Source organism: Sorex araneus, chromosome X (genome assembly GCF_027595985.1).
Source record: "Sorex araneus isolate mSorAra2 chromosome X, mSorAra2.pri, whole genome shotgun sequence".
NCBI classification, from domain to species: domain Eukaryota; kingdom Metazoa; phylum Chordata; class Mammalia; order Eulipotyphla; family Soricidae; genus Sorex; species Sorex araneus.
This window is the reverse complement of record NC_073313.1, coordinates 308,379,144-308,403,355: the sequence shown is the minus strand read 5'-3', so window position 1 is coordinate 308,403,355 and position 24,212 is coordinate 308,379,144. Positions and strand designations below refer to the sequence as shown.

Here is a 24,212-nt window from a genome sequence, read left to right as displayed (position 1 = left end):
TTGTGGTATCCCCACTGTAGGGGTAGGAGCTATCTGTGTCACCAAACAGATCCACTTTCCTCTATTCTGAACACACAGTGAGACTCATGTCCTGTCCCACTGTGGATTAACGCTTTTTAGACATGGATGGTGTGTTCCTAACTTCAGCACTAGTTTTAGTAGCCACAAAGGACCCCATGGAGAAGATTTCCTTTTAGTCCAGAGATCAACAGCATTAGAGATGTTTTATTCCTTCCCTCTGAGTCCTGAGGGTCAGTCCACCCTCAGCTTATTGGTCATATGATAAAGAAGACTTTGTTGTTGCAAGTCACTGAAATTTGGGAGATGTTGAATATAGCAGCATAACCCTACCCATTCTGGTGTATAGAAAAGCAATGTGGATTCTAGATTTCAAAAGTGACAAAAATCACAGGAGCAGGGTCATTTCATGCCTTTTGACTGTCAATGCCAAGAGCCTTAGGGAAACTGCTGATTCTCACTCTACAAGAACCACAATTTTAGAGATCAGTCAAAGAAACTCTCTGAAAGTATGATGCCCAAACTCATCCCACACTGAAATTTTTTTTTTTTTGCTTTTTGGGTCACACCTGGCGTTGCACAGGGGTTACTCCTAGCGGTGCTCAGGGGACCATATGGGATGCTGGGAATCGAACCACAATCGGCCACATGCAAGGCAAATGCCTTAATGCTGTACTATCCCTCCAGCCCCCCACATTGAAATTTCTAATGTCACCTCATTGTAAGAATTTTTTATATAAGAAAAGGAAAAATAAACAAGGCTATTCATATAATTTTTCATGAGGCATAAAAGAAAACTTGAAAACAAAATGACTGAGTTTATGTCTCTCTGGTTGCTCTGTTTTATCACTTCAATAATCAACAAATACTTTTTTTTGAGAAACAGAGTACTTCTCCATGTGTAAACTGACCAGCTACAGTTCTCCACACTTTGCATGCTTGATTTTACAGAATCTTCCAAAACAATTCCTTTATAGGAGAGTGAACAGAGAAGAATAAAAAATGAAATAAAATTGGGTGAAAAGGACAATTAGTGAATAACAGAATTAAACTTTCAGCAGTGAATTTAATGTAATCTTACAGATGCTATATATAATGATGTACACATGTGAAACCTATATAATGTTACCCCAATAAAAACATAGACAAAAATAAGAACTGTGTATTCATAACATTTAATATCAGGTATCTGCATTTTCTTGGAAAGAAGATATTAGTTCAGTAGAGTGCATTGATAGGACTGAAATAAAATACACACACATACATACCACACACAATATTTAGGAGTGGGGCTAAAATTCTCTGAGTTGTAAGTAATTTCTTTAAGCTAAGAATATTATTTTCTTTGGTTATATTTGCAAAGGTAAATATTTCTAGCTATAGATTCTCCCTAACTCAAACAATTTTATAAACTCTAGAAAGACACTGAAGCTGAATGGTAGAGTAGTGAGTGACATTTTGGGGAAAAAGAGAGGCAGAAACTGAAGGAAGTTTAGTAATATTATTTTTTAATCAGATTCTTCCTAGCCCTTTAAAAAGAGGATTAACAAAGTGAAAGTAAAGTGAAATTTATTAGTTACACAGGCGGGGGGGGGGCTAAGGGTAGGGGGGGCTAGGGACATGGGGGGGCTAGGGGTGTGGGGGTGCGGGGTGGAGCTATACTGGGATTCTTGGTGGTGGAATATGTGCACTGGTAAAGGGATGGGTGTTCAAGCATTGTATAACTGAGACTTAAACCTGAAAACTTTGTACCTTTCCACATGGTGACTCAATAAAAAATTAAAAAAATAAAAATAAATAAAAATTAAAGGAAAAAAAATAAAATAAAAAGAGGATTAACTAAAAAAACATAAAATTCTTATTATATTATTCTTAATGTTGTTAGGACTATATTTCCTCAAGAAGCAGGAAGATATGCCTAGACTATTTAATGGAAAAAAATATCTTTTTCAAGAATGGTGTTAGGAAAAGTGGATAGCCACATGAAGAGAAATAAAGCTGGATCCTTAATTTAACTCAAAATGAGTCAAATACCTACACAGAAGCTAAAACTATAAACAAAATTGTGGAAAAAAATCTTAGAAGAGAACATAGGGGAAAAGCTTCATGACACTAGATATGGCAATGATTTTTTTTCTTTTTTTTCTCTATTTTTCTTTTTTACTATGATATCCAAAGCACAGGAACAAGGTAAAAATATTTTTAAAATCATAAAAAACTAGAATATGTGTACACAAAAGGGTACCACGAATAGTTGCAAAAAAATCCAAGGAATGGCAGAAAAATACATGCATCTCATTTATCTGGTAAGACACTGATACCCAGAATATACAAAAAAGTTACTACAACTCAAAAACAAACAATGCAACTTTAAAAATAAAGAACTGAATAGACATTTTCTCAAGCAAGATATATAAATGACCAATAAAAGTATATGGAATGATGTTCAACATCTCTAACCATTAGGAAAATGAAGTCATGAAGTCAAGACTATAATAATATATCAATCCCATCCCATTAGGATGGAAGAATAAAAGGAAAAAAAAGAAAGAAAGAAAGAAAGAAAGAAAGAAAGAAAGAAAGAAAGAAAGAAAGAAAGAAAGAAAGAAGAAAGGAAGGAACGAAGGAAGGAAGGAAGGAAGGAAGGAAGGAAGGAAGGAAGAGAGAAAGAAAGAAAGAGAGAGAGAAAGAAAGAGAGGAAGGGAGGAAGAGAGGAAGGGAGGAAGGGAGAAAGAAAGAAAGAAAGAAAGAAAGAAGGAAGGAAGGAAGGAAGGAAGGAAGGAAGGAAGGAAGGAAGGAAGGAAGGAAGGAAGGAAGGAAGGAAGGAAGGAAGGAAGGAAGGAAGGAAGGAAGAGAGAAAGGGAGAGGGAGAGAGAGAAGGAAGGAGGGGAGAAAGGAAAGAGGAAGGGAGTGAGGGAAGAAATAGTTATATGAAAGGTGTGAACAGTTATTTGAGAAGATAAAAGAATAAAAGAAATGGAAACCTTTGCACATTGTTGGTAGTACTGTAGCACTGTAGCAGTGTCCCATTGTTCATCAATTTGCTAGAGCAGGCACCAGTAACGTCTCCATTGAGACTTATTATTGTTTTTGGCATATTGAATACACCACGGGGTAGCTCACCAGGCTTTGCCGTGCAGGCAGAATACCATCAGTAGTTTGCCGGGTTCTCCGAGAGGGACAGAGTAATTGAACCCGAGTCAGCCTCATGCAAGGCAAACACCCTACCCACTGTATTTCACTCCACCCATTGTTGGTAGGAATGCAAGTTGGTGCAGCCACTTTGAAAAATAGTATAACTCAAAAAATTAGTCATAGAATTTCCATACAATTCAGTGATTTAAATTCTAGCCATATACCCAAAAGAAATGAAAGTAGAGACACAAATATATGTATTTACAGCAGCATTGTTCATAATATTCAAAATGCATAATACTGTGTAACTGAAACTTCTATGTTATTAACTAATGTTTGATTAAAAAATTCAAAAGGTGAAAATGGCAAATTTCACTTTTCTGTACATTACCATGATAAGAAGTGAGCTTTGGGCTCCAGACCCAGTTCTACCACCCACCACTTGGGAGAACTTTGCAAGTGGACCTGATTCTCTCCCTGGCACAAATTGCCCTTGTATTAACTCTTTCCTAGGTCTAAAATATCTTACGTGTTCTCTTTTCTCTATTTGTTAGATTCAGCGATCATCAAAATAGATCAGTCCCTGTCATCTTGATCATTACATTGTCATGGGGCATGTGTGTGTTAGAAGAGGAAAAATAACAGCAAAGAGAGAGCATGACATCAAGTAACTCTGGATATCCTCTAGAGGAAAAAAAAAAGGCACATATGAGCAAAAATCAAAAGCAGGAGACAAAACCATAAGGATGTCTCAGGTGGGGATGGTGTTTCAGGAACTGAGAAGAGGATTTTCACCTGCACACAGGTGATCCCTGAAGAACCAAAGAACCGTCTCTTTGAAAGAAGCCACCCACCTCCTTTTCTCTGAGGGCCTTACCTCAGCGTGCAGACATAGGTGCCAGAGTCCCCCTGCCAGACAGGCAGGAACCAGAGAGTAGCATCCTGTATCTGGACACGGGAACCTTCTCCCACTGGAACCAGATGAGCAGAATCATTTCTATGCCACATCAAGTTGACATTGGGTGGGATGGAGGGCCACTGCCAACTTTTCACCTGGGGGCACCTCAAGATTACAGGCTCCCCTTCCACCTTGAAGTAGCTTTTGAAATGTTTGCCACGAAATTGACACTTCTTTTGAGCCACTGAAGGACAGAGAAGTCAGAATCACACTTCAGGTATAAAACATGCCTGCATCTTAAAACCTACCTATGATGGTCCTCTCTGAGGATGCATAGGGCCCCAACTAAAGTGGCTAAATTTGGGGGCCCATTAAGCCCTTTTGTTGAAGTAATTTCAAAACCCACAACCGAATTGAAAGCTACTAACAACCCCAGTTGATATTTGGTAAGGGATGTGAGATCAACTTCACATGGTGATCAGAAAATAAAAACAAGTTAAAAGTTTAGTCGTGTTTTCACTTGTTGATCTTTCCTCAATGATAGAAGTAGATCCTAGCAAATCCTAGCTAATTTCATATGGAAGCAGAGTTTGGTTCTGACCTAATGTGTAGTCAAATTAGGCAAAATCTATTAAAAATCAAAAGCTATTAAGACTAGAGACCTTGCCTTTTGGGCGCTCTCCTTTCAGTTAGGATGACAGATGTCCAGAGCAAGAACAGAGAGCATAAGTCAGAGAGAGCATGTGTGGATTTCGTCAAGATATAAATATCCATATCTTTCTTTTTGAAGACAACAAAGCCTCACTAAATAAACCATTACTTTCCCCAGAGAATATGCAAGCAAGCTCTTTGCAGCTGAAATTTTCACTTCTTACCTGTGGGTTCCTCTGGCAGAATGACAAGGGGAGAAACAGTTGTAATCCACACAAGGAGAATGAACATTGTTCCCAATACTTTCTGTGGGATACAGGAAGTTGAGATCTTGGGTCTGACACCCTGTATCCTAGAAAAAGGGCAAAGGGTCACTAGGAGCCACAGATTTCGAAGAGTGGGCCCTTTGAGGTGCTAAAAACATCAGCTGATGGTGAACGTTTTTTTATCTAGATGTTTTTTCACAGGAAGATTAAAATTTTCTGCTCTAGACAGCTCTGTTCACTGTACTTACCTGACACGAAACCCCTGGAGTACTTCCAAAACCTCTCCAAAGACCTGGGTTTCTACCCTGGTCTCTTCTGATAATTCTGGGGTGATAAAGGAGAGTATCTGCAGCACAGGGGTCACTTCCTCATTTTGCTACCCTGGTCCCCACTTGATCAGAGTTCTCTGGGTTTATTGTAAATCATTGCTTCAGAAACAGACTAACAGCTCAGACCCCAAGGAGAGACTGGGTGGTAGCAGGACCAATTTTTGTTTTTCAGAGTCACTGGAGTGAGATTCTCTTCAATTAAGGCCACCACTGTCTTCTTTCCTCCTTCCAGTCTCTGCTGGAACATCACTCTGACAATGGTTTCCCTGGCCTGCTACTGTGAAATAGGACCACCCTTTGACCCCAGTGCTCCCCCCACGGTTCCCTTTACTGCTCTGTGCACTCCTCATCAACTATGCGTCTGTCTTCCAGAGTGAAGCTCAGGTTCACAGGGATCCCATTTTATTTTAGTCAGAGTTGTACCCTCAACTCCTGTCTGTTGAGTAACTGAGGGAATGAGTCATAGAAATTAAAAATTCCTCACATTTTACTTGTCGGAGAACATTTCCTACAATCCAAATGGATAAACTCTTAGAGATATTTCTGAAATAACCTGGAGGATTTTATATATATTTTTAACCCTGATGTAGAGACCAGTTTCTTAAATTGTGGGTCACAACTCCATACAAATTGTGAGGGTCACAAAAAAATGGCATTAATAAAAGATTTCTAAACAGACAGCAAGCAAAACTCAACACAAAATAAACCACAACATGAACCAAGGGTAGTTCTGACAGTGCTAACCTGTGTTGCCTTTCTTAGACGCAAAGAATCAAGAGGGAATAGTTTAAGAAATCCTGGTCTAGAACCATGAGGGGATAAAAGGGAAAAGAAAGCCTGGAAAGTGAGTAACTTACACAAGATCATAAAGCATTGCTGCTCCCCACCCTCTCCAGGAGGGATATCAGAGAATTCTGTATCTCACCATAATTCTCACACCACATTGCAATGATCTGTTATATATCACTGCCACAATAATGCTGCATAACAAATAAACCATCCCAAAACTAAATAGCATTAAAAAAAAACAGTTATTTGATCTCGCTCACTGGTGTCTGTGTCAGATGGAGGATGGTGCTGCAGATGAGGCTGGGTTAGCCTCAGCTCCAAACTTCTAGTAGGACTTAAATCTGTGCCATGTGTTTCTCCTCCTTGTACCAGCACATGCTTCCTGGGAGATGATCTCATGGGATGGTAGAACTACTAGTAATGTGTGCAAAGGTACTCAAGATCTTGTTCAGAACTAGTTCACTCGTGTCTGCCCACATTCCATTGGCTAGAGAAAATCATGTGGCCAAACCTGCTATCAGTCAGGTGGGGAAATATTCCCACCTCTAGTAGGAGGAGCTTCAAAAATACACCTGGAGGTTAGGAATGAGAGCAATTAGATCAAACAGATGGTCACTCCTGTTTGTCTGGCTCCCTGTGAGTGACTGCAGGCTTGAGGACATAGGCCCAGTTCTAGAAGGTTCTAGGGAATATTTATGATTGAAATATATTTATTTAAGTTCTAGAAGGTTCTAGGGAATATTTATGATTGAAATATTTATGATTGAAATGCTCCCTCCCAGAAGGGTGGGAGCAGTCAATGAATCCAGATTGTTTTCAAAATCCCTATCTCAATCCCTCCCAATCTCTGCGAAGAAATTCGCAGTGCCCCATGTTTCCAGGTAATTATTATGGAATATGGCTCATAATAAACTTGGTGGGTCCCCATGGACAGGGCAGGGTGGGAAAACTGAGAATGTGATCCTGGACTCCTCATCAGTCCATGATCCTTAGGAGGTAAGGGGTCAGCAGAGCCCTATAAGCTCCCTCTCCAGGGATGGGGAGGACAGAGGGCAGTGAAGGGCCCGAAATCATCCCCTTAACTGGTGTCTGCCCCAAGCATTCTCATTCAGACTCCTCCTGCCTTATGTGGTTCACCTTTGACATATTTCTGTACCACACACATTTCCTATAGCTTTATCTCTAGCACAAACACTCAAGTCATCAGGTCATTTGGCTAGCATAAAGATCCTGTCCACACCGATCAAGTTTCTTTGTCATCTTTGCACATGCATTTACTTATCATGTCCACAAAGAATCTAGTCAAAGTCCAGCCAGACACACCAGTTCTCTAATAAGGATCTGAAAAGAAGTAAATGTTAAATATTTCCTATGTACTCAATGCTACATGTTGGAATGAACGAATAAAGTTAAAACTGTTGCTATAGGGACACCAATACTTGATATAAGTATACAGCATTAATAGCTGCCATACAAATGCTGCACATTCATTTATCCTCATGATATGGATGTGATGCTTATGTTACAATGTAAAAGGAAAGATGAGAGTTTTGTAGCTTGATTTCTGGCTTCTTAAAGTTTGTGTTGCAAACCACTATGAAGTCCCCTGACTGAATGTGGGGATTGTGAACAATTTAGCAATCATAAAATATTTCTGAATGGACAACAAAATTAATTAAAAACATTAATTGAAAATCAACTCCATAATTATTCTGAGGTTTTTCTGGCAGGTGCTCCCCTTGCATTTGTCAGGTGAAATGGATGATATGTGTACAAAATTAAGCTACTGATTTAGCTAATAGCTAATAGCTATTTAGCCTGGATTGAAGGAAATAGATAATAATCATTAAGCAGGGATTGGTTTGAAGGGAATAACTTATTGATGTTTAGCAGAGGTCAAACTTTATACTCAGGAATAGTGAATCCCAAGCCTTTACTCTTCAAAAATATGCATCCTGTGAGAGATATTACTTTTCTCCTCCATTATCTATTCTCGATAATAAAACACTGACTCTGGCAATTTCATTATCCATTACAGACTATACTTCCTATCATCTCCTACAAGTAAGAGGGTCAAATACAAATCTCTAGAGAGTTGAATGTCTACTTGAAGGTCTCCTAAAAACCGCTTTAAAATCTCCAGGGACTGGAGGAATAGCACAACAGGCAGGGTGTTTGCCTTCCATGTGGCCAACCCGGGTTTGACCCCCAGCAGCCCATATGGTACCCCTGAGCACCATCAGGAGTAATTCCTGAGATGCAGAGTCAGGAGTAACCCCTGAGCATCACCGGTGTCACCGAAATAGCAAAAAAAAAAAGGGAAAAAAAAAGGCTTTAAAGTCTCCATTCATTTCCTCCAAGCTGAACTGGCACCACCATCTTGGACCACAATGTGCCAAAGGCCATGGAGGCATGGTAGAGAAGCTTCCTGGTGATGAAGATGAGTACCCCACCCTGGATGCTCTCCTTCCCTCTGTCTGGGCTTACTGTTGGGCACAGGTAAAGCAGTGGAGCCCTGACAGGCACCCTCAGTATTCTGTTCTCACTGGTCCTCTCTGAGATATTTGACACTTCCAGGTAAACTATTTCTGCTGACTGAGCCTAACAATTCCAAAGCTGAAAGAGCTCTGTAGACCCCTCTGATGGAACCAGATACTGCACTGCCAGTCCCATGGCACGGGCCTAAGTTTAGTTTCTGATTTTGTGAAGGTGTGCAACCAGGTTTGAAATGACTTTTAGCCATCTGAGTTCCTATGTTCCTAGCAGCACTATTCACGATTTAGCCAAGGTTGGGAGACTGAGTGTCTGAAAACAGATGACTGGATAGAGAAACTGTGCTGCTTCTACACAGCGCAATACTCCTTGGCTGTGAGAAAAGATGAAATCAGGTAATTTGCTGTTATGTGGATGAATCTGGAGAGTATCATGGTGAATGAAGTCAGCCAGAAGGAGACGATGGAACAGATACAGAATGATCTCTCTCATATGTGGAATATGAGGAAACATAAGGGAATAATATACAGCCAAAGGTGATTTAACCTGAAAACTTTTTAGACAATGATAGAGGGAAGAGAACACCCTGCTAGTGGGTGTGGGGTTGGAATATTGGATGCAAGAAACTCTGTCACTAACAGTATTGTAAATCAGAGTGCCTTAATAAAAAATTAAAATTAAATAAAATTGCTCTTAGGTCTGGGGAGAGTACAGCGGCTAAGGCACTTGCCTTACATCCCACAAACCCTGATTATATTTGGTCCTTTACATTTGGTCATCCAAACAGAACACACCTGGTGGGGACCCAAAACCAAAGCAAACAAATAATAAATAACTCTATGCCAGACAGTTGGGCTGTATCCACTAAGGAGAAGCTGTTAGAAGCTTCACAGAGCTACAGAGTGGGACAATCCTAAACAAATCCAGTCTCATGTTTTCCTTTGTCAGGTGACAAAAACTACTTGAACATTACCCCTCTTGTCCAAAATCCAAGGCTAGGCAGGGTAACTAGAGTTGTTCATGCACAGAGACCATGTTTCAGAGGAGCGGAATCCTAAAATGTGTCCTCCTTAAATAACCCTCGCCTGCCCTGCCCAGATCTCGCCAGCTGAGAGAACCTCTTCATTTCTTTCCCTGGGTTTTGGCAAAATCATTGCTTTACTGTGACCTCTGCAGGAAGTGGCTTCAGACAACCCAACCACAGACACATAATAGTGATCTTTCCAATCATCAGAACCTCAGAGAAAACTAGAACCAAAATTGCTGCAGTGTGGGAAACAGGAAGTCTTTGGCAGGCTGAGCAGAAAAAGAATTTACTTGACAGCAAAAGGCTCTCCTCCTGCCCTATTTTCTTTCAATTACAGGCAGTTTGACATTTCTCCTGAACCTGAGTTCATCATGTTACTGGAAGAAAGAAACTTCAAGGGCAGCCCCTTCCAAGTTTTTGAGTCACCGTTTTATCATAATTTTTTGTCAAATCACCAGCTTTGACCAAATCAATGTTGGCAAAAGGAAATGGATGAAAAGTTGGTCGGAGCATTTAAAATGGTCAAAATTCGTGAAGAGTTGAAGGTAGACACAAGACTGCGACATTGTGGGAAGTGTTAAGGGAAACTTCCCCTGATATCAGCTCCCACGGGCCCAGGAAACCCTTCGGCTGCCCCCATCCCAGATGTCTGCTTCCTGCTGGGGTCAACAGTGTGCTAAAGAATGTGAGAGTGTGTAGGTGTTGACTCAACTTTTGATTTATTTTGAAAAATCCGAATGGACTTACTGAAAGAATAGTACAACATGCTCTGTATTTCCCCTGCAGTCGCTGTTTTGCCCTATTTGTTTCATTCTCATTTCTGTCTCTGTCTCTCTACATCTGTTTCTGTGTATGTTTCTCTCTCTCTCTCTCTCTCTCTCTCTCTCTCTCTCTCTCTCTCTCTCTCGCTGTTTGAAAGGTGCAGATATTAAACTTCACCCCTATATCCTTCAGTATGCTTTTGGGGCCACTGTTAAACTTTTTGGGGGATGAATGAGAACAAATAAGTAAACAATAATTCTTTCAACATTTAAAAGACACGACAAGGCCAGGGAGTGAGAACAAAGGGCTGGAGCATATGCCTGCATGCAGGAAACCTGGGTTCAATCCCCTGCAGATCCTGCTTCTCAAGCACTACCAAGACTGACCCCCAAGTACAAGGTGAGAAGTCTCCAAGCACCACTGTATGACCCCCCCAAAAAAAATGCCTGGCACTTTTTGTTTTCTAGCATTTGAACATATTTGACCCTAATTCATACAGGTTAAACTTTTCTCTATTCTCATCTCCACTCATTCCTGGAAGTTTTTAGACACCTGTCCACCTGAGTCAGGCACTGCAGTCATCCAAAATTAAACACCTGGTGACAAGTCTTGAATATTAATGAAGTCAGAGAACAAACAAGTTTACACGTATCACTTAGTCTCTTCTAATTTGCAGAAACAAATTCCTAAAAATCCAAGCCTATTGCTTCATACACTTGGCATAAAACCTCAAAACCACAGGAAAGCAAATGTTTACATCAAAATTAAACTTGGAAATACTTCAACTCAAAGCCGAGGCAATATAAAAATATTTAAAGTCAGTCTCTGGATGCATCAAAAGTTCATCTGGGGAGACAAGGATCATCATCGAAGATCAGATACCAATAAAGAGAAAGAAAAAAGAAAGAAAAGAAATGAAGATCAGTTTTTATTGAAAAATGTATTGAATCTAAGTAGGACATTTGATGAGTTTGAACACAATTCTTTTTGTTTGGGTGGTGGTGAGGAAGACACACCCAGGAGTATTCGAAGCTTACTCTTGACACTGTGCTCAGTGATCACTTCTAGAAGGACTTGGGGACCATATGTAATGCCAGGGATCAAACCTGGGTCAGTCACTTGCAAGGCAAGCACCTAACCCATTGTTCTGTCTCCCCATCCTCCAACAATTATTTTTGTTCATCGAAAAGGGAGATGCTAAATATTCTCCACTCTGCAATGCAGCATCCCCCAGAATTTCACAAAATCGGAGCACCATGAAGGTATTCCTGGACTGCAAAGCCTTATTCAACCCTGTGAAATATGAGCAGTGAAGTCACTTATTGGGGACCCATCTTTGCCAGAAGCAGTATTGGGCCACATTGGGCTGAAATTCAAACAACAAACTTGGAAATACTAAACCTTGGCTCCATATATTCTTTATTGGGGGAGTTTACTCCTAGGCAGTGCTCAAGGGGACCAGGGGATACTCCCAGTGATATTAGGCCAGCTATGTGAACCTGAGTGTTCAGTATGGAGGCTTAGTGGTGTAGGGAGATTGGGATGCTAGAGACGGAACTTGAGATCTTGCACTTGTAAGGTTTGCTGCTTTGTCAGGCTGCACAGGACAAAACTCTCAAGTCTGAGGACATCATCCCATCACAAACAAGAAGCAATAAAAAGAGACTCATGTTCATTGACTTACTCAAGCTGCAGAGCTAATAGTGATGATAATGTAAGATGCCAGGTGTAGAATAACATTGGTTTGTCCTTTCTGCCTTGCCTGCCACAGGCAGCTTAGGTTTATTGGGTTACTCCCATCACAGCACTCCCATCCCTCTGTGTTTATTTCTAACTGCTTTGTGTTCTGTTGACTTGTAAATATTGTTTTTCTCTTCTCCTTAAGTCCTTTGTACAGATAATTCAGAACAATGTCCTTTTTGTATGGACACAAGAAGTTAATGCTATGCTTTAGTAACTTGGGAGTCAATTGACTCTGAATGATATTTACCTCCTGGACATCTTTTCTCTCTACTTAAGCCTCAGTTGCCCTTACTTCCTAGAACCCCAAAGGCAGGGATGGATCCAGCACATAGTGAGCTATGTGCTGCCCTGGCATCAAAATGAGCCTGGCCAAAGTGCCATAATGCTTAACTATAAGTTAAGAGGTTGGTCATGGACAATGTTGTCATTATCCAAAAAGCAATAACTGGATTTGGACCCTGCTAGGGTTAGGAGTGATTAATCTGTCCTGAGCACTGTAGTCTGAGTCTGTGGCGAGATGTTCCCAGCACAGTCACCCTACAAGCTCAATGTATCTCTTACTGTGTTCATACAAAAAAACTAATATTAAGAAGTAGAATTAAGATGTTAATCAAGATGTTAATTAAGTTGTTGATCTAAGGAGAAGAGGAAGGGCCCCTAGGTGGTGTTTCTGCCCTTGAGCCTGGTGGGTGGTCAGGAAGGGCTATCTTATGTTAATTTTTCTACCTTACTGGGTATAACATCTACCCCCCAGTGCTGGGGAGTTGGAGAGAGATGAGGGAGTTGGAGAGACGAGAGAGTTGGAGAGAGATGAGAGAGAGAGAGCAGGGCAGCAAGGTGGAGCAAGGAGAGACTAGCAAGGGGGACAGAGAGAGAGAAGAATGTAGAAGAATGTGGGAGCAGGCACGTGGAGAGAGAGAGAGAGAGAGAGAGAGAGAGAGAGAGAGAGAGAGCAGGCTGAGAGATGAAGCACAGAGAGATGAGCGGGAGAGACAGGAGGAGACAGGAATGAGGGGCAATGTGAGACCAGAATGGGGGGCTCAGAGAGACTGGAACAGGTGCATGGGGAGAATGGGATAAATGGCAACTGACTAATCAACCGGCTTGGCCCTCGCTTCCTCCTTCATCTGCCCACAGCCACTCCGGGTGGGGAAGTGGCCTGAGACCACCTAATGTGGGCGGCGAGAGGGAGAGCCGCCGGGACTCTCCCTAGCCGCCCAAGAGACTATACAGTCAGGTAGGATATAAATTTGAGTCTGAAGTCTTCAATGTTGGGTCTCCTCTGCTTTTTATTTTATGCTATGCTTGGGATTGGAGTCAGAGTCACACACACATGAGATAGGTACTTTATTACTGAGTCATACCCCAACCCCAGAATCTTGAGTCAGTGGGGGACTTGAGGGACCATTCAGTTCTGTTGTTCACCCAAACAACTATCAGATGCCGACCATCCACCTACACACAGCCAAAAAGCCCACTACTCATGAGAGGGGAACTGCAGTCCTGGGAAATGGCCATGATCAGAGTCATGACACAATCCAGATTTGCCCGTGTCTAAACTCATTGCTAAGAATCTATTTCCAAGATTACCTGCATCTTCCAAACATCCTGGGTCATAGGGATGCCATGAAGGGAAGCAAAGTAGAAAGCCTATGGACTTCAGAGCCTGGCAGCAAGTATGATGCCTCTTCCTGCCATGCCAGGGATGATTTTCAGGCGGGGGGCAGTGGCCCTGCCTCTGTGAGCTCCATCTGTATCTGTAAAGTGGTTTGTCACCTGCCATGGATCACAGGATGGTTATCCAACATGTGATATGGGGGAAAAAAATCAGTCCAGCGCCAACAAAAGAAAACACTGACAAGTCATGGCTCTTATCAGCATTTTCTAGAAATCCAACTTGCTCAGAAACATACATCCAGCAGAGCTGGGTAGGAAGCCAGAGGTGTTCCCTTGATGTGTATCTTGGCTAACTCCTATTGTAAGTCCTGAGAACTTCCATCTGAGTGACTTAGCTACGGCTATTATATTAGGAATGTGTGCTGCTCTAAATGAATCAGTGAACTCTGAGGATGAATCAATATTATAGACTGTGTAAACATGCCATCATACACACACATATTTAAAAAGAAAATTTTGGCCCACACCCAGTGATACTTAGGGGCTACTCCCAACTCTGTGCTCAGAATCTCTCCCAGTGATTTTTGGGGGCCATGACACACATTTAATGTGTATCTGGTATTCTAACACCTGTTCTCAGACTGATTTCTTAGTGAAAGACTTAAAGCATAGAGAACAGGAGGTGTGAACTGGCTTCTATCGCCTCTCCACCATTAACTCACTGTATAATCTTGGACAAGTCACTGTGCTATTTGTAGCCTGAACTATGATTTCTTCATCTCAAAAACACCTCAGTAGGACTACTGAGAGCTCCCTGGTCCCTCCAGGCATGAATCCTCGGCACTCCAAGTTAATCTAAATTTGTGCCTAGGTTTCAGATGTGGAAAACCCTTAGCTTCTGAAGGGCCAAGTCAGGGGTTCTTTATATCTATGAACTTACTTTTAGTTGCTCAGAGTGTTGGGCTGGTTTTAACTAATGTCTTAATCATATGTTTGTCACACATGGTCATACATGATCTTCTACTGTGTAACCAGGCCCCTCTGCTATCAAAAGGCAGAGATCAGAGCCAGAGTGATGGCACGGTGGGTAGGGCTCTTGTCTTGCATACAGTCGGCCCAGGTTCAATCCCTGACATCCCATATAGTCCCTCAAGTCTGCCAGGAGTGATTCTGAGTACAGAGCCAAGAGTTACCCCCGAGTACCACCAGGTATGACCCCCTCAAGATAATTAAAAGGCATTCTAAAATTCCTATCTGTCTATGATTCAGGGCTAATCAGCAGAAGGATGCTGTGAGCTGAGCTCAGGCCTGTCACTTCCATCTGGGCTTCTTGGAAATGTGGTTTTGGGGGAAGTCAGTCACCATGTACACTCAACTGCCCCAAGTACCCCTTGTAAGGGAGAACATGTTTAGGAGACTGGTGGATAACCCAGGCTCTGTCCGGCACCATGGGAATCTCCTCAAAGACAACAGCCATATGAGTAAAGATATCACAAACCATCTTAGACTCTCCAGACAAATTGACTACAATTGTTTTAACAAAGGCCAACTCAGTGGGGTTGAAGAATCACCTGTCAAATTCATGACCTACAGGATATGTGAGTTAGATGAAAATGTTTATTTGAGGTCAATGCATTCTGCTGTAGTTTGTCATACAGCAAGAGGGAGCAGAATGCTCAATCATGCAGGTTCAAGGTACTAAATTAGAGAGAAGTAATCCTGCAGGAGAAAACACACAGAAGGAAGTGGCAGCTAATTGCCCAATAACAGCAGAGGCAGAAAAACTATTACTACAGATGTAAGACCCAAAGAACCTGGCAATGGTGGGCAGAGTGTGTGCAGACACAAAGGGCCTTCTGCACCTCACCTTCCACGGTATCTCAGCACAAACCTCTGTTCATGGTTACCTCCCTTGGCCATGAGGAACAGTTTCAACCACGTGCAGAGCCTTCTGTTCTTGGGTCAGACTTGTATACCACACAGGCAGTAATATTTTAATTACCTTCCAGTATCTTTCTCTCTTTGCTCTCTCTTATTCTTCTGCCACTCTAGCCCAAGGAAAAGGGAAGAACAAAGGGATCTCCTCCAAGAGGCAAAATGGAAGTCGTTAGGACATAAGGAAAGTTCCTTTTTGGTAGCAAAGGGAAGCAGAGGAAAATGATTTGGATGATTTCAGGGTGATGGAGGGAAGGCATGAGAGGAAGCAGATAGTCTTGCTGACTCTTCTAGCAAAAATTGAGAGCATGGGGCTGGAGCGATAGCACAGCAGGTAGGGCGTTTGCCTTACACACGGCCAACCCGGATTTGATTCCCAGCATCCCATATGGTCCCCTGAGCACCACCAGGGGTAATTCCTGAATGCAGAGCCAGGAGTGACCCCTGTGCATTGCCGGGTGTGACCCAAAAAGAAAAAAGAAAAAACTGAGAGCAGAGGCAGAACAAAGAAGAGTGTGGGAAGGGCTGAAAGCAGAGGATTGTCAACATTACTTTCAGATGGGGCCTTTAGAGGAATCCCACCAAGGGCCATGAGGAATTTCCCAAGATGAGGCACTTGAGAAGAAAGAAGATGACGTGATATGTGGGAGTAGAAAGATGCCTGCTAGCCACAACTCTGAGAAGAGACCCACTTATCAGTCAGTGCTACCAGCGGAGAGTGGGAAGTAAGGAGGGATCGGGCTGACCTGGGTGATCTGGGGCTGCCGTGACCTAGGTTGCAGTGAGCCAAGGCTGCAGGGTATTACATGGTGGGACAGAGACAAATGGGAAGCACCACACACCAAGCCTTAACTGCTGACCTAGGCTGATCCTTCCACTGCTGATCCTTCCACTGCTGTCTGAAATCTACAGGGTCCAGCCAATAGACACCACAGATCTGTTGGCACTGATTTTTGTGTTTGTGCCTTGTGGGCTATTCTGAATGTCACTTAGCTGGAATGATCACAAGTAGCTGAGTGGAGGGCCTGTGACCCAGAGAGAGGCATGGGATGCCAATCATCCATGGCACTCACCTGACCCCTCTGGGCGGCGAGAGCAGGACTTTCCCAGACATGACCATAGTCACAGATTCCAGAGGACTTTTGGACCAGCCAGGTCCAAGGACACCTTCATGGAGACCCATGAAGACACCAGGCCAGCACTATGTCCTAACAACAAGCATCCCCCTTTCCCATACTCCTTTCTGTCCAGAAAGTGCTAAGGCAAGGAAGTCTGAAAGACTTGGGATCCACCCAGATCTCAAGAGAGCCAGATCTGAGCCAGCCAATTGAGTGATCAGAGACACTGGCTGGTTTAATTCTCTCCAATAAGAGGACAAATAAGAGTTTTACTTTTTGCTTTGTTTTGGGGGGGAGGGGGTTTGGGGAGGGGGCCACACCCGGCAATGCACATGGATTTCTCCTGACTCTACACTCAGGAATTACTCCTGGTGGTGCTCAGGGGACCATATAGGATGCTGGGGATTGAACCCGGATCAGCCATGTGCAAGGCAAACGCCCTACCCACTATGCTATGGCTCCAGCCCCTAAGAGTCTTACTACAGAAGTTATCAAAGGTACATTACTGTGGCACCAAACTCTGATGAGTGAGTTTTCACGAAACTACTTATATTTTAGAAATATTTCTTCAAAAATTAAGTTGTCAAACCAAATTAAATTTTCTTTCTATGCCCTGAGAGACTTCTTTTCCCCTCTGGAGAACAGGCCAAACCTGAATGGCCTGTCCCCAAATGTCTCTCTGGCATGTCCATGAGAGTATAGGAAAAACTAAGCCCAGGGTTCAGTGGTTAAGATACTTGCCTTGCATGAGGCTAACTGGGCTTAATCCCTGGCACCTCATTTTATTCCCCAAACCCTGCCGGGAGTAACCAATAATGAGCACTGCCAGGTGTACTCTCCTCCATCCCATGCCCCCCCCCAAAAAAAAAAATTTAAAAAATGACAACTAAGTCCAGACAAATGACAATAACGAAAAAAACCCAGGGACTTTTATCTCTGCTGTGAGGGGAAGTCTGATCACAAGAATCCCAGCCTTTTGTTTGAAGATGGCCCAGACTTCCTGGGGTTTTCACAGGCCCAAGAAGTTCTGCCAAGAAACCCTTTGCAAGGCTGTGGGTGGGAGTTCATATTACATTTGCACTCTGCTCCTCTCTGGTGTCCCCTTCCTGGCTCTCAGGACAACCCCAGCCTGTTCCCCACTGGTGAGAAAAGCCCCTTAAAGCTGGGTAACCTGAAATTCTGCCCTTCCCTGCCTTTCCAAATGACCCAAACAATGTGGTGGATGTATTCATGTTCACGCACATCTGGCACTTCTGTTTAGCTTATGCAAAGAATTTCACCGTCTCTGAAGTCGGGCATGGTTAGGTGAATTGCCACAGCTGTGAAAGGTCATGGACACAGCCGTGCTGTCTGAAAAAAGGCTTGCCCTTCCATTATCCATGGAGCTACTCACTTATCCCAACATGTCTGTCTCTCCTGTAAAACGGGGCTTACACAGACTTCCCAACCCAGCATGTGTCAGAAACATCCCAAGTCCACAGACGGATTCTCTAAGTTTTTTCATGTAAACCACATCAAGTGGCCATTAGCTGTCTTCACAGTATGATGACCAATGTGGATGAGGCATGATGACAAGGCATGAGCAAGAGGCAAACTTGCATTACATTAAGTTACAGCATTGTTTTAGGACCCCACAATCAAAGAGAAGAATTCAAGTAACTAGAATTAAACTCCATGGCTATGTAGCAAACTACCATGAACTTGCAACTTCAAATGATGCCCATTTATTAGCTCACATTGCCATGGGTGGGACATCTGTCCACAGCTGCCTGGGTCCCTACTCAGACTTCCAGGAACTCGTGTCAAAGCTCAGCATCCTGTTCCAGCAGTATGTGGCAGCTGGTCGAGTTCAACCCTGTGATAGTAAAACTAAGGTCTCCACTACCCTGCTGACTGTTAGTCGAGGACACTCTCACACAAAAGCATTGTGGTTTTCTGTCTTATAACCCCTCAAACACAAGGCAATTTCTTCAGAGTCAGGAAGCAATTTGGGATACTGCTTCACATAGTTCTGACCTCTTGAATGACCTGGTGGCAGGAGCTTAAAACTTTAACTATCTGCTTAAAACTTTAATGGGGAGACTTTTCTAAGTCATGATACCTCAAAAAAAGATAAGGCAAAAATAAAATACAATGTACTATTTATATAGATACTAAACAGCCTTCCCAACTACACCTGGTTGATGACCTTCCTTCCTCAATTATATCGAATTTGTCAATTGGGGGTCTAAATTATATCTTCCAAATGCCTTCACCTTTGCTACAAAGTAACCTAATTGTGGGACTGATATCCCATATTCCTATATTTGCCCCTCCCCACTATCAAAAGTAAGGGATTATACCAGGTCATGGATCTGTAGAAGTCATCGAGCAATATTTAAGAAAACATTCTGGCAGATATCAGCTCTAAATAGTTCAGGGTGCACCCAGAGCTTCACATGAACTCTCACTTATTTCCAAACAAGTCACAACATGAGTCTTATTGTTCACAACTGATGCTACTGGAGAGAGGTCAAGTGCCAATCCAGTTGGCTTTATTGTAGCAAATCACCACACAAATAAGAAAATCTTGTCTTGAATATTCTAAAGTCTTGCTACCCAAAACTGGTGGTCAGTGGACAAGTGGCATGGCTATCACTTGAAAGAAATTCATAATCTCAGGTTTCATCTCAGATTGATTAAACAAGTATCACTGCCTATTAATAAGGGTCCTAGGTGATATAAGAAGCATTGCTTTTTAGGATTGGCTTCTCCTTGAATGGAACAGACTGATGTCTATGTGGACTGAGAGCATAGATAATATTAAATATCTGTGTCTACATCACTCCAATCTTCTTGGAGTGCTTTCTGAAATTCTAATGTCAGAACCACATAATCTGATAAGGAAGAAGATGATGAGGAGGACAATACTCTTGAAGATGTTTTTTATGATAGAAAATATGTATTAAGAGGCCAGAGCATAGTACAGAAGGTAGTGTTAGCCTTGTACGCAGCTGGCCTGAATTCAATCCCCAGCATCCCATAGAGTCCCCTGAGCACCTCCAGGAGTAATTCCTGAGTGCAGAGCCAGAAGTAACCCCTTAGCATCACCAGGTGTGACCCCCCCCCAAAAAAAGATGAAAAGAAAATATGTAATTTATATACATATATATTCAATGTCCACTATGTGCCAGGTACTGGACAAAGTCTTGATATACATTTGTTATTTCATTTTTCCAAAATTTATAAACTATGTACTATTATTTTTGTTTCAGAGATTTTGAGGATTATAGCTGCTAAATAACTCCTTCAGGGAGACAGGATCAGAATAGTGGGACTGGGGTTTAGTTCCCATTCTTTAACTTAGGGGTTATAATATCATACTATCACAAGCTGTTAAAACTAGTTTGAGCACAGGCCAGTTCAACTTGTAACTATGCACTCCTCAGTGTGCAAATTGCTGTTATTTTTCACTGAATGTCTTTTCTGAGGAAAAAACAGTTGGTGGCAGGCCTTATCCTGCATACCCTGACAGACTTGACTTCGTGCTTAGTCCCTGAATACACTCAGGCTTGCAATCCCCAATTAAATACAAGTAGTCTGAAATTTGCACTTGACATTTTAAGAAACATTTGGGTGGCATAAACACTAGACATTCATGAAAATAGCAAAGACACCCTTCTCTCTAATCCAACCCTTTCATCTGATGAAACTAATGTCCAGAAACATGAACTTATAAGTCTAAGTCATATAACAAGATAATATCCAGGTTTTAAATCAGGCTTTCTAAACCTACAATCTAGAATCCTAATCACTGGATTATGGATTCACTCCTGGTATTTAGAAAATTATTTATCCTTAATATGAAACAGATTCTTAATGACAGTTTGCTTCAGAAACAGCTGGATGGAGTTAAATGTAGATTCTCAAACTTCTCTCCTGTTCATGTTGCTGCCATTAGAGCGCTGCATAGTCGCCCTGTTGTTCATTGATTTGCTCGAGTGGGCACCAGTAACGTCTCCATTGTGAGACTTGCTGTTACTGTTTTTGGCATATCGGATACACCACAGGTAATTTGCCAGGCTCTGCTGTGTGGGCGGGATACTCTCTGTAGCTTGCTGGGCTCTCTGAGAGAGATGGAGGAATCGAACCCTGGTCGGCTGCGTGCAAGGGAAACGCCTTACCTGCTGTGCTATCACTCCAGTCCATTGCTGCCATTACATGCTGACTTATTTAACAAGGATCATCAGTTAAGTTCTAGGTTCAGAACACTGGCTTTGGCGGGAGAAATAAGAAGCCCATAAAGGGTAAGAAATGGAATGGGCAGTGGATCTGGGTTGGAGACAGGTCTTGCCTGAGAATCTTCAAAATAACTCAGGTCTGGGTCCCAGCCTCTCTCTATCTGATTAGTTGATCCCAGGCAGGAACAGAAGTAGAAAGTTAGAGCTAGGTTGACCACACGAGGCAGGGATGCTGAGATTCTTGAGGCTGCATGTCCTCCACTTCACAGTTTTTCTTTTAACCCTGCAGGGTTTGGCTGATCAGCCAGACCCGAGGCCCCCATGATCCTCTCATATGTTTGATGCTCTTCTCCATCTACTGTAAGAAAACAACCCTTTGTGGGCAGAAAACAAAATGGACAGGAGGCAGAGCATGGACCTCAGACACCAATGTTATTTGATGTTCCCTGCTGGACCGCTTTCTCCATCTGTTAAACAGGGGATCCTATTAAAAACCTACCCACTGATACTCCGCTCCTGGAAAACCCAATATCAGGCCTCTGGGTTTTTTGGAAATGAATTTCCATTAAGTTTGCCACTGACAGGAAATCTGTTATCTCCAAAGCACCAAGTGTGGCCTCTGAACCATCAATAGCAGCATCTTCTGGATAGGTCATCACTGACTGCAAGCGCGTGCGCACCCTTGCGCATGCAAGCGCATACACACATTTATAACATCTTACTGAGCAATATGTGGTTGTACAAACCTTCAGGTGGTGCTGAAACATCAGTCACTGAGAAAGAGGCAGAAACAGCTGAACTGGAGCCCCAACCTTTAGCCTTCACCACACACTTGGTGTCAAAGACAGGCATCCCCGCTGGTGCCCAGCCAACGTGGAGCTCAGGTGCTCAAAAGATCCCACTGACTCCAATGGAGCAAACATGCTCATGTGAGACCCCTAAGAGCCTTCCCCAAAAAACCTCGAAACGCAGAGTGAGTGTCGGGCATAGCCTTTAGAAGACCCCAGCTGTCCACAGCATGTTCCTGGCCATCCACAGCAAGGATGTGGCACCCATCACTGCAACCCAAAGGGACCTTAGAATCCCTCTTAACCAGTCCCTTCTTATGATAAAAAGAGAAACTGAGGCCCAGAGAGGTCTAGGTCAACTTCTCTCCCATGAAGAAAGACACAGAGAAGACAAGAGGCACCTGAGTTCCGAGGCTTCCAGGAATGGAATAGCAGGACAGTCCTCCCCACCTGCTTGCTTCCCTCTCCCCTCCTCATCCTCTCTTTCTCTCTCTCCTCTCTTCTCCCTCTCCTCTCTACTTTCTCTCCTCTCTCCCTCACCCCTATCTCTCTCCCTCCTCCCTTCTCCCTCTCCCTCCCTCCTCTTCCACTTTGTCCCTCTCCCTCTCTGTTATTTTCCCTATTTTTATTTGTTTTCTATTTCTATTTTCCTATTTTCTGTCTCTTTTATTTTCCCTCTCCCTCTCCCCTCTCCTATCTCCTCTCTCTGATTTTTGTCCCTCTCCCCCCACTTTCCTTTCTCTTACCTTTCCCTCTCCCTCTCCTCTCCCAGGCCCCCACTCTCCCGCTCCCTTTCTCTCCATCTTAGTCCTCTTACCTGTAGCTCTGCATTCTTGTGCCTTGGGGGGAGGCTGCCAGGTTTGACTTTCACCTTCTGTGGGAGTTCAGAAGTCCAGGCAAGGATTTATATCCTGACAGACCAGGGATTTCCTAATCAGGCTTGTGTTTCTCTCTCTCCAACCGGGTGTTGAGGACACACCTTTCCCCTCCTCTCAGGAGCCCCCGGGGCTATGCTGGGTGAGTGATCACTCAAATTGGGGAAGTGGCTCAGGAAGTTCAGCATGAGTTTCCCTGTTTTCTGTGACTCGCTCTAACTTACGTACTTCCAGCTTTAAAAAACCAGCGGTGTTTTGTAGTGTTTAAAGTTTCGCCCACTCGGGTTCTATTAAACCCAAAGAAGGTCATTTGTCTTTAACCACGGGAAAGTTGGTGTCCAGCCCACAGAAGCCTCTGCCACTGCAGGGAGCTCTGCTCCTGGTCCTCTCTTGAACACACACACACACACACACACACGCCCGGTCTTGTTAGATCTGCAGCTGTCAGGTAAAGGGCGCTTTATCAAAGTGGGTGAAAGTTGCCAGAGCATTTTGTATGCTGGAAATGGGAATCCACTCCTAAATGACGACCTGTCAGGACCCCAGGGGACTGTGATGCTCGTTTGTTTCTCCTACTAGTAGCCCCACTGGAGTCAGAGAAGACAGAGCCAGGTTACCACCTCAGCTTGTCCCGAGGCAGCCAGAAACCCTGCAAGTCCCACCCCACAGACCCAGCATCAACTTCAGCCTCCATCCCTCTAGCATGACTCAAACCCAGTTTGTTCACCAAAGGTTAAGATTTCATGATCTCCCTTCTTGACCTGAACAGGAAGCTAAGTAGGGGGTGCAAGAAGACTCAGCCAGGACCTGAAGATGTGCAGCGGAAATGGAACCGTCTGAGTCGCCAGTCCTCCTGTCTATCTGATAAACTGTGTTGCGTTGTTTAAGCAATTGCTTTCCCCCACCTATGGGAGGAAAACACCTTTGAAAGTGTCCTTTAAAAAAATCCATCTTTCAAAACTTAATGACATTTGCTAATGTAAACTCATCGTGAGATTCTTTCAGGGAAAAAAAATGCAAATGGACAAACTGTAGTTGAAAAATTGTAGGCATTTTATACCTAGAATAGCACTGTAGCATTGTCACTGTCACTGTCATCTCGTTGTTCATCGATTTTGCTCAAGCGGGCACCAGTAAAGTCTCCATTGTGAGACTTGTTATTACTGTTTTTGGCATATCGAATACGCCACGGGTAGCTTGCCAGGCTCTGCCATGCACATACCTAGAATAAAGGTCACAAAAATCAAAAGAGTTCACTGGACTTATCTTTTTGCTAATGAGTCATTCCTTTTGCTAACCAGGATAGTAACTATGATAGGTCACACTTAAATTGGGTAAACAAATCTGAGAAAAAAATGTGTTAGCCTCAGATAGAAACTTGTCGGTGTTCAAATCCATTGTCCAGTTTAAAGAAGAGTATCAAGGGGCTGAAGGGTGGCTCTGTGGCTTAAAGTGTTTATCCAGAAAATACAAGACCACAAGTTCAGAAGCCAGTGCTACTGGCTGGTGCTGAGACAGTCCTGGCAGCAGTTGTGAGGGTTTCCCATG

General features: G+C 43.0%; 1 protein-coding gene across 1 annotated transcript in view; it reads right to left on the bottom strand.

Moving 5' to 3' along the window:
• The window catches only part of IL1R2 (interleukin 1 receptor type 2), a 36,612-nt gene extending 13,961 nt beyond the window's left edge, over window positions 1-22,651 (bottom strand). Inside the window, exons 1-3 of the mRNA XM_012934845.2 lie at window positions 22,607-22,651; window positions 4,927-5,054; window positions 4,031-4,295 (exon numbers count right to left, since the gene is read on the bottom strand). Coding sequence (XP_012790299.2) covers window positions 4,031-4,295; window positions 4,927-5,054; window positions 22,607-22,620 — 407 coding nt within the window. The 5' untranslated portion in view covers window positions 22,621-22,651. The remainder of the gene's footprint in view (window positions 1-4,030; window positions 4,296-4,926; window positions 5,055-22,606) is intronic.
• Window positions 22,652-24,212: the final 1,561 nt, after the last annotated feature.